General features: G+C 65.4%; 1 protein-coding gene across 1 annotated transcript; it reads left to right on the top strand.

Moving 5' to 3' along the window:
• The first annotated feature begins 988 nt into the window (after window positions 1–988).
• Window positions 989–9,737, top strand: SOX10 (SRY-box transcription factor 10). Its single transcript, XM_054582365.1, has 4 exons — window positions 989–1,141; window positions 1,628–2,142; window positions 6,464–6,732; window positions 9,002–9,737. The coding sequence occupies exons 2-4, from the start codon at window positions 1,706–1,708 to the stop codon at window positions 9,703–9,705; spliced, it is 1,410 nt and encodes a 469-aa protein (XP_054438340.1). The 5' UTR covers window positions 989–1,141; window positions 1,628–1,705; the 3' UTR covers window positions 9,706–9,737.
• Window positions 9,738–9,896: the final 159 nt, after the last annotated feature.

Below are 9,896 nucleotides of genomic sequence, written 5' to 3'. Positions count from 1 at the left end.
AAGGAGGAGGAGAGGGAAAGGAGCCTTGGGTGATGGGCACCCAAGAATGGAGGATACGCCTAGCTGGGGAGGGGTCTGAGCGGAGAAGGGCAAAGAGGAGGAAGAAGGGGGCAGGGCAACTGCTCACCGTTCCTTGGGAGTGGGGGGCTTCACAGTAGCCAGGCCTGGGGCCCCCCACCAAGGGCGTGTGAACCCTGTGTGAAGGGAGGCGGGGCCCAGGAAGCGGGCCCAGAGCCTTGCAGACCTCCTTGAAGAGGACCCTCAGCCCCGAGCCCAGCCTACTGGTGACTTTAGTCTTGTTCATCTACCTTGAGCCAGCCCACCCAGCGTGTGCTGGGTGTCCAGTGAGAAGGGACCGGGTCAAGCCGGGTCATCTGCGCCGGCAGGAGGTGCGGTGCTGCCCCTGCCACACCAAGTGTAGACCTGGCTCTCTGTTGGTTGAGGCAGAGAGGGCAGGCTGGGGGTGGGGGGTGAGGTGGGGTGAGACAGCTGGGGAGCAGGGCCTGTCCGCAGGTGCTCCGCAAGATGTCCACCCAAGCCGCACAAGCCAGCCACCCTCGCTTGTCAACAGAACCTTCGCCCGCCTTCTCATCCCCTCTGGAGCTTCTGCCAGCTGCCCATCTGGCCACCTGAGGCAGAGATTGGGAATCATGGTTGGGTCCAATTCTCCTCCAAGCAACAGGTTCTGACCCTACCCACGTGCATCCCTTGGCTCTCCCGGCCTGACCACCCCGCTCCTGTACCTCCCCAAGATGGGCCCGGGGCGGCGGCAGCGCAGGGAGCTGGGGTGGGGGGGCCTGGCGGAGGAGCCCTGAGTGTTGGGGACGAAGGAAAGCGCTGGAGGCTCCACCTTCTGCCCTTCCCTCCCTCCCCTCCCCCTCCCCCTCTCCCCCTCCTTCCTTCCCCAGCCCTCGGCAGCAGCTCAGTGCTCAGTCAGTCTCGGGCTGTCCGGCCAGGGTGGTTGGTGGTGAGGATTCAGGCTCCGTCCTGACGAGGCCGTGGCCTGAGGTTCAGGGCCCCCCAGCCCCTCCCTCCCAGCCCACCAGCGTCAACCCCCAGCCCCGAGCTGGACCGCACACCTTGGGACACGGTTTTCCACTTCCTAAGGACGAGCCCCAGGCTGGAGGAGAGGTCCGAGGAGGTGAGTGCGTGCGCAGCCCTCGCCTCCCGCCCGCGGCCCAGGCCCGGGCCCCTGCTGCGAGGCCTGGGGTGGGGAGAGGCTGACACCCGCACCTGCCCCCCACCCAGCTCCTCTAGACTCCTTAGGGGCAGACGGAAGGGAAGAAGGAAGGTGAGAGAAAAGGTGGGAAATTCCAGGAGCCAGGATTAGAGCAGAAGAAAAGAATCCGTTTTTCTCCCTTTCTATCAACAAACCTCCACCCAAAAGGAGGTTTAAAAAAAATCCCAAACCCACCCACAGTAAGCGACGGTTGGGACCCGGCGGTGGGAAGACGTGGAGCCAGGAGCCGGCCCGGCCGAGTCTGGCATGTGCGCGCGGCCAGGGGGCTCCAGTGGGTTTAGGGGGAGCAGGGCAGACGCCACCTCGGGGCTGTGCTCGCGTCGCATCCCGGGCCACCGTCGGGGCTGCGCGCGCGGCCGCTCCATCTCGCCCTCCTTCCCCGTCCAGGTGAGCGTGGGACTCTTCGCGAGAACACCGGAGGCGGGCCCCGGGGAGGCGGCCGAGGCGGCGGCGGCCGGGGGCGACATGGCGGAGGAGCAGGACCTCTCCGAGGTGGAGCTGAGCCCCGTGGGCTCCGAGGAGCCCCGCTGCCTGTCCCCGGGTAGCGCGCCCTCACTGGGGCCCGACGGCGGCGGCGGCGGCGGCGGGGGATCGGGCCTGCGAGCCAGCCCGGGGCCGGGAGAGCTGAGCAAGGTCAAGAAGGAGCAGCAGGATGGCGAGGCGGACGATGACAAGTTTCCCGTGTGCATCCGCGAGGCCGTCAGCCAGGTGTTGAGCGGCTACGACTGGACGCTGGTGCCCATGCCCGTGCGCGTCAACGGCGCCAGCAAGAGCAAACCGCACGTCAAGCGGCCCATGAACGCCTTCATGGTGTGGGCGCAGGCGGCGCGCAGGAAGCTGGCCGACCAGTACCCGCACCTGCACAACGCCGAGCTCAGCAAGACGCTGGGCAAGCTCTGGAGGTGAGCGCACCCGCCGCCCGCCGGGACCTCCCGCGGGCCCTCCAGCTGCGGGGGGGTTGGGGGGGGTCAGGCCAAACGGGGGCTCCCTGGGCCCTTCTCGGGGGCAGCCGCCTCCTGATGGGACTAGAGGACCAGGTGTGGGCGTCGGGCCGCCCTGCCCCCCACATGTACCCCCTTGGGGTGGTGCTGGCTCACAGCTCCCTAGGCCCAGTCTGGCTCCCGACCCGGGGCAGCGGGCAGAAAGGCGCCCCCTCGTGGCTGGAATTCCGTCGGTGGCAGGCGGTAGGGCCTGGGCTTCTTCCCTGGGTAGTAAAGGTTGGAGGCAGGGGAGGATGGCGGAGGGCTCGCACCGCAGGCCTTCACTGAGCGCCTTCCCACCGGGCGCGCACTCAGGGGTGCCAGTGCCGCCGTTCAGCGGTCGGGGTGCTGCAGGAACGCTGGGCAAAGAATGGCGGGCCTGAGTGGAGAGGCAGGGAAACTGAGGCAGCCAGGCACAGAGGTGGTGGAAGTTCAAGAAAAGCAAGGCGTTCAGACAGGAATCTTTGGAAGAGGGAGGAACGGAGACGTGCTGAGGGACAGTCCGTGGCTGCAGGACGCTGTCCTATCCTGCCGCTTTCACTGTGCCTTCCTGACCCTATCCTCCCTCTGTCTAGAGCCTTCTTCATCCCCCAGGGAAGGGGACACACAGAAAGAAGCCTCCCCACCCACCCCGCCCCAAAGGCTGTCCCTCTGTCTCCTCCACCCCCACCAACGCCCTCTCCCAGTTGGGCGCCATCTTCCTTTCCCAGGCCCCACCCAGCGCTGAGTACCTCCTACCCCCAACCCCGACACTGAAGCCGAGAGCCCTGGCCCCAGAGGAAACCTTGGCCCCCTCCTACCCAGGGTCTCTCAGCCTCCCAGCCTCCCTGGGACCAGCTCAAACCTCCAGGGGAAAACATGCCCCCAAGGAGGAAGTCTGCCAGCTCTCTACTCAGCCTGGCCTCCTTGGGGACACGTTGAGCAAGGCAGCTGTCACCCGGAGTCCTGGGCAGCCCACAGAGGACAGGGGCTCCAGGAGATGCGGGCCTGCACAGGTCACCCCATTCCGCGCCAGGCTGCACAGGAGGTGGCCCTGAAAGGCACACGGGCAGCGGCAAAGGCCTCCTCACCACTGGTGGTGGAGCCGGGGAGCCGGAGCCAGGGAGCCAGGCCCGGGCCCCAGGCCTCCTGACTCTTGCCCAGTGGCCTTCCCCCACACCGTCCTCACTGTCCCTGGTGACAGTGGTGGGTCACCCTTTCACTGTGAGGCGTGCTCGCGAGGTTGTGAGGATGGGCGCAGAGGAGAGCAGTAAGGCGTCGGGGTTTCAGAAAGTTCGGGCTCTGTCGGGGGAGCCCCGGCCCCCCTGCTTCTGCGCCCCCCGCTGGCCGGGGCGCAGTGGAGATGGTCCTGAAGGCCAGAGGCCTGCGGAGCTGGGCGGAGCAGGAGGGCTTCCAAGAGGCTGAGAGAGGAGCTCCACATCCAGACCCCGCGCTGCCCCGGCCACGGGTCTGCAGAAGACCTCGTGCCCCTCTCCCCCGCCAGCCCTCAGCACTCGGCTCCTCTGGGCCAGCCAGGGGCCTCAGACCCCGAGGGCCCAGCTCTGCCCGAGAGCAGAGGCCGAATCTAGCTCCTCTGCCCAAGGTCCGTCACACCCACGCAGGGCTCAGCCCAGGGCAGCACAGTCGATGCCATGGGACAGAAAGAGCAAACGAGACAGACAGGCAGGCAGGAGGGAGACAGGCAGGCAGAGCAGGCCACCGTGAAAGCCCAGTGAGGGTATCAGTGCAAGGATGGGCCCCCACTTCTCCCAGCGCCCCATCAACAAGAATTTAAGATTGGACCCTCCATTGTCCCTGTCCCTGGTACCCCAGCCCAGAACCCTGGGCTTGGGCTCCCTCAAGAGGATTCACTCCTGGCCACCGCTCACGATGTGAGCACAGGAGCTCAGGTGCCCGCCACGATGCCACTCCGGAAAGCTTGCCCAGGGCCCAGTCCTGGGGCGGGGGCAGGCCACTGGCAAGGATCAAAGACTACGCCAATATGGGGGCAGGCTCCCTGGATCCTGAGGGGCATCCTGGGACCCTGGGACTTGGACTAGGACACCTGTCTCTCCACGAGCTCCTCCTGGGTCCCTCCTCCCAGGGTCATGACCCCTGAGCCATCAGGAAGGGGGATGACTTGTAGGTAGAAGTGGAAAACAGGGACCTAAACCTCAAAAGAGAGAGACAGACAGGCTGTATGGGTGCTGGAAGTGAGTTGGGGTCATACACACAGATGGCGTCCAGGTCCTGGCTCTTAGGGAGGCCTCGGGGCTCTGACAGCCAGGCTGACCTTCAGTGCTCACCTGGGAAGGGACTCTGAGGTGCAGGTCACGTGGTGCTGGCTGTATGTTAATTGACCTGCCTAGAGAGAGTAACTTGAGTCAAGAGACTAAGATGGGGTCCCAGGCTGGACAGGTGGAGCGGCAGCCAGTGCCCTACCTTGGGAGCCCCCGAGGCTGGGGTCTCCAGTGTGGGTGGGGAACCGGCCTACCCTCTGCCCGCTCCTACTCTAAACCTTGGAGACCCAGAGCACAGAGGTGAAGGGAAGGTGCAAATAAGGATTGGGTTTGGTTAGAGCTGTGGGGGGGGGAGGGCAGGGGAAGACAGTGCTGCGTGTGGGCTGCGCGGGGGACAAGGTCAGGTTGGGATGGGGTTTCCATGGGGGGACAGGGCGGGCTTGGGGTCAGGAGAGAGCCTAAGCAGAGCCGGCCGTCGGAGGTGGGGTCAGCCTCTCCAGCCCCCGCGGGAGGGACGGGGCTGGGGTCGGGGCTGGTGCTGGGCGCGGCAGGTGGGCTCAAGGTTAGGATTCTGTCAAGGTTAGGGTGCTGGGAGGAACCAGCGCAGGAGGCGGAGTTGACGCCGGAATCTTCCCTCTTCTGGCCCGCACCCTCCCTCCACGCTCACTGCCATTTTCTTGCTGATTCACACCGGTGAACAGCTGGGCGGAGGGCGCAGGGCAGGTTTGGGGCTGGAGAGGGAGCCCGACCCACATACAGCTTTGGGGCTGCCTCCCCACCCCTCTCCACCCTCCTGGGCCCAGCATCCCAGAGACCTGCCTGTGGGGAGCTCGGCATCCCCTCCCTGACCCCTGAGGTCCTGATCTGGAGTCCTCGTCCCGTCCCTCGGCCATAGGGACCCTAGGAGAAAGCTGGGCAAGGGCGCAGCGGGGGCGGCTAAGCTGCAGAGGAATGCCGCTGCCCGCGAGGAGGTGCCTGGCGTGACCACCCCCTCCCACCCTGGGCCCGATGCTTAGCCTCCTGCTGACTGGGCGAAAGGGCGCCCATGGCGGGGTGGGTGGCTGAGAGAGCGGCCCTTCGGGCGGAGCCCAGAGCTGCTCCCGAGGAGCCCCTCATGTCTAGGATTCCACAGGTCTGGGTTCTTGACCCTCAGCACCCTCTGCAAGGCACCCCATTCTGCCCTCCTCACCCCGGGGACAGCCAAGCCCTGCCTGCCTGCTCTCCCCACCCTCCAGAGCCGGTGGGCAGGGCAGCGCCTTCAGGGCTTCCCCCCTTCTGGACGGGGAGAGGGTCTAGCTTCCTCTGCCCTCTGTCAGCTGGGCCTCAGGAGAGGCATAGGATCTCCCCCAGGAGCCAGTGGAAGTGCTCATGCCCGCCCCTCGGCCCAGCACACGGGAATGCACAGAACCAGTCCACCAGGGCTGAGGTGGGCGGGCCACAGGCCCTCCTGTCCCCCCGCCCCAGGCAGCCTTAGGGCAGCAGCGCTGTCTCAAGCGCCAGCCCCCCGCCCTGCGCCTGCTGCAAAGCGCTTCACGTCCACTGTTATCTTGGTCAGTCTCATGCTCAGTGAGGTGGGTATTGTCATCCTCGTTTTGTAGGTGAAGAAACTAAGGCTCAGAGAAGTGACTTGCCCACAGTCACACAGCTAGTAAGTAGCAGAGACTGGGCTCCTCCCCTCCCCGTGGTGCTTCTGTTTGCACACTGCTGGTTCCGGGGAGCTCACCCCCTGACGAGACAGCCAGATGAGAAAGTCTTCAGTGGATATCTGCCCCTCCTAAGCCCTATTTCTGCTTCTAAGGCCACGCCAGGGGCCACCAGGAGCAGCAGGCTGACGCCTCCTACACCCTAGCCCTGTGAGAGGTTTGGGGGTGCGATCAGCCCTTCGAGCCTGGGTTCCCTTGAGCCTCACATCTTCCAGCCCACGAGCCAAAGGGCAAGCTCCCACCCTGGACTCCCCGTCCTCGGGCCTCACTGTTTCCCAGGGACACGCTCACGCTCTGCTGTCTCCCCACCACCACACTCAGGCTGCTGAACGAGAGTGACAAGCGCCCCTTCATTGAGGAGGCCGAGCGGCTCCGGATGCAGCACAAGAAGGATCACCCGGACTACAAGTACCAGCCTCGGAGGCGGAAGAACGGGAAGGCGGCCCAGGGGGAGTCGGAGTGCCCCGGCGGGGAGGCCGAGCAGGGCGGGGCCGCCGCCATCCAGGCCCACTACAAGAGCGCCCACCTGGACCACCGGCACCCGGGAGAGGGCTCCCCGATGTCAGACGGGAACCCTGAGCACCCCTCAGGTGAACACTGGGCTGGGGTGGGGGCGGGGCATTGTGATGCGCTGTGGCGGGGAGCTGGGGCCCTGGGGGGGGCGGGGGCTGGATGAGGGGCGTGGGCCCGGCACCCCATGATAGCCCTGAGCCCTGGGAAGGCGGTCTCCCCAGCTGGGGTGCAGAGGCCCAGGGGGAGCTCTGCGGGGACCCAGGGGCCAGGGAAGGCCGCTGGGCAAGAGGGCCCTGGCTGGTAGAAGGGGGCGCTGCTGCTGAGTGCAGAGGCCAGCTAAGGAGGCCGCAGCGGGAGTCTGAGGCACGGGAGAGCAGATGCAGAAGGGACCCTTGCCTGTTTCCCACCTCCCAGTCTGACAGGGGAGACACGGGATGTGACATTAAACACACGCCATGCAAGGGCTGGACAGGGCATCGTGCTTCATTCTCATTAATGATAACAACAGCTACCATTAATCGAGCACCTCCTGTGTGCCAGACGCTGTGCTCACTGCCTTACGTGCACACGCACTCAAGCATGCTAAACAGGGACAAGGCAGCCGCTCTGCCTGGGCTCAGACCTCAGCTATGAGGCTCCTTGCGCTCATTTGGAGGGTGAGAAACGTGCGGTAATGTGCCCCGGAGCAGAGGCCTGAGCCCAGGCCCTCGGGCTCCGGGGCCTCTGCCAGCACCACAGCTGCCTCGCCTGGGTTCCTAATGTATGGAGCGCCATGAGTGGGTCAGGCACACGGGAAGTCCCGGTGAGCAGAGCTGTGCCCTCAGGAGACGTGTCCCGCGTCCTCCTCTGTTCCAGACCCTGGAGCGCACACTCAGAAACTCAGGGTCTAGAGGGAGGAGCCAGTGCACACAGAGCCCGCCCAACACCCAGAGGGGTGTGATCTCTAGGGAGGAGTCTCCAGCTTCCAAGCATCAGGCCCCCAAAGTACCCAGCCACCCGCCGGGTCCAGGCAGGCTTCGGGAAGGAGGCCGTGCCTGAGCCACTTGGTGTTGTCCTGTGTACTGACAAGGAAGCTGGTTAAGAGAGGGTAGGGGTCTGCCCAGGGTCACACAGTGACCGCCAGGACTGAAACCCGAAGTCCGGAACGCGTGGCCAGTGCAGGACTTGGCATTTCCTCTGGCCTGATGGGGGAGGCACAGGCCAGCCCTGCAGGAGCTCCTGGTCTCTCTCTGATGGGGTCCCCAGTCCAGTCATCCCCCCGCCCACATACACGTCACCCTCCGAGATTCCGAAACACGACCTGCACGTGTGTGCAAGTGCACACCCACCTGAAGCCCCTGGACCGTGTACAGAACCACCAGCTCAGAATATAACTGTGGGCGTGGGCTTTTTCTCTGCCTTCAAGGCTCAGCTCAGCTACCTCTCCTCAGTGAGACCTCTGCCAGGTCCTCAGGGCAGGGCGAGTGGCTTCTGCTGGCCTGGGTGCTCTTCACGCCCAGCCCTCACCGCGCTGCTGAAGCGGCCCTCCCGCCATGCGTGGGTCTCAGGGTCCCCCAGCCTCTGAGCTTGTGAGGGCAGCGACCCATTTTATTCACGCTCGTGTCCCCTCTGCCTGGCACAGCGCCCCCTCAGGGTTTGCTGACTGACTGTGTGAATGTGAAAATGGACGAAGGAGCGGGAGGAGGTCAGCGGCCTCAGGGCTCTCCTGAACAAGCGGGGAGACGCCGCTGGGGGAGCTGGGGCCGCAGGGTGTGTGCCGGGGGACGAGAGCGTGTCCTGGAGTAAGGGGCCTTGGGAAGAGAGGCGGCGTGGGAAGGGACACTGCAGTTTGGGGGCCAGGCAGGAGGAGGCACAGGCAAGCCAGCCAAAGTGAAATGGAGAGTCAAGGGCGAGGTCAGCCAGGAGAGCAGCCCGCAGGCCCAGGCCGAGGGAGCCTGCGCTGAGCTGAGCGGAGCTGGGGGTGGGGTGGGGCCCCACTGCGCTCGGCAGCTAAGGAGCCAGCAGAGCAGGGAGGGAAGCGCTTCGGCTGATGTGAGGGAGAACCTTCCGATGGAAAGGTGTTTCAAAAGGAAAGAGGTCTCCCCAGGAGCGGTGATAGAGGGGGTCCTGCTCTGGGCAGGAGAGAGGACCCATCAGTAAGATCGGAGGATTTCAAGAAAAACTGGAGACCAATCCAAGACTGTTACATAAATAAATGCCAACGCAGGCTGCCCAGACATGTGAAACTACAAGGTCACACAGGGGCCAGCCCTCGGCCTCCTGCAGACACCTCTGAAGGCGAGCCATCAGAATCCAGAAGCCCCTGGTCTCATCGCCTGCTTCTCTCTCTGCCTTCCTCCCACCCAGGCCAGAGCCATGGCCCACCCACCCCTCCGACCACCCCAAAGACAGAGCTGCAGTCGGGCAAGGCAGACCCCAAGCGGGACGGGCGCTCCATGGGCGAGGGCGGAAAGCCCCACATCGACTTCGGCAACGTAGACATCGGGGAGATCAGCCACGAGGTAATGTCCAACATGGAAACCTTTGACGTGGCTGAGTTGGACCAGTACCTGCCGCCCAACGGGCACCCGGGCCACGTGGGCAGCTACTCAGCAGCGGGCTATGGGCTGGGCAGCGCCCTGGCTGTGGCCAGCGGACACTCCGCCTGGATCTCCAAGCCGCCAGGCGTGGCCCTGCCCACGGTCTCGCCACCTGGCGTGGATGCCAAAGCCCAGGTGAAGACGGAGACCGCAGGGCCCCAGGGGCCCCCGCACTACAGCGACCAGCCATCCACCTCGCAGATCGCCTACACCTCCCTCAGTCTGCCCCACTACGGCTCTGCCTTCCCTTCCATCTCCCGCCCCCAGTTTGACTACTCTGACCATCAGCCCTCAGGACCCTACTACGGCCACTCAGGCCAGGCCTCCGGCCTCTACTCGGCCTTCTCCTACATGGGGCCCTCGCAGCGGCCCCTCTACACGGCCATCTCTGACCCCAGCCCCTCAGGGCCCCAGTCCCACAGCCCCACACACTGGGAGCAGCCAGTATACACGACGCTGTCCCGGCCTTAAAGGGGCTCGCCACGCCCCCGCCCAGCCAGTCTGGGTAGTGCGCCCCTTCCCCAAGCCCTCGTGCCTTGCTCCTCGCCTGCCTCAGGCCTGGCGGTGGCTGGGGAGGAGGCTGCGGAGGCTGACAGTGGAGGGGAGGCTTTCTGTCTGGCTCACTCCCTTTGATGACCCCCGCCCCATCCTGTCCGAAGCCC

This window comes from Pteronotus mesoamericanus, unplaced genomic scaffold (assembly GCF_021234165.1).
Source record: "Pteronotus mesoamericanus isolate MK-2021 breed Mesoamerican mustached bat unplaced genomic scaffold, CSHL_Meso_final contig_702, whole genome shotgun sequence".
Lineage (NCBI taxonomy): Eukaryota > Metazoa > Chordata > Mammalia > Chiroptera > Mormoopidae > Pteronotus > Pteronotus mesoamericanus.
The sequence above is the reverse complement of the archived record's forward strand: the minus strand, read 5'-3'. Positions and strand labels throughout refer to the sequence as shown.

Excerpts from the sequence above, each read along its gene's own strand:
- SOX10 (XM_054582365.1), top strand. The coding sequence starts at position 1,706 with ATGGCGGAGGAGCAGGACCTCTCCGAGGTGGAGCTGAGCCCCGTGGGC. Across the intron at positions 2,143-6,463 it reads ACGCTGGGCAAGCTCTGGAG|GCTGCTGAACGAGAGTGACA; the intron begins GTGAGCGCACCC and ends CACCACACTCAG. Across the intron at positions 6,733-9,001 it reads GAACCCTGAGCACCCCTCAG|GCCAGAGCCATGGCCCACCC; the intron begins GTGAACACTGGG and ends CCTCCCACCCAG.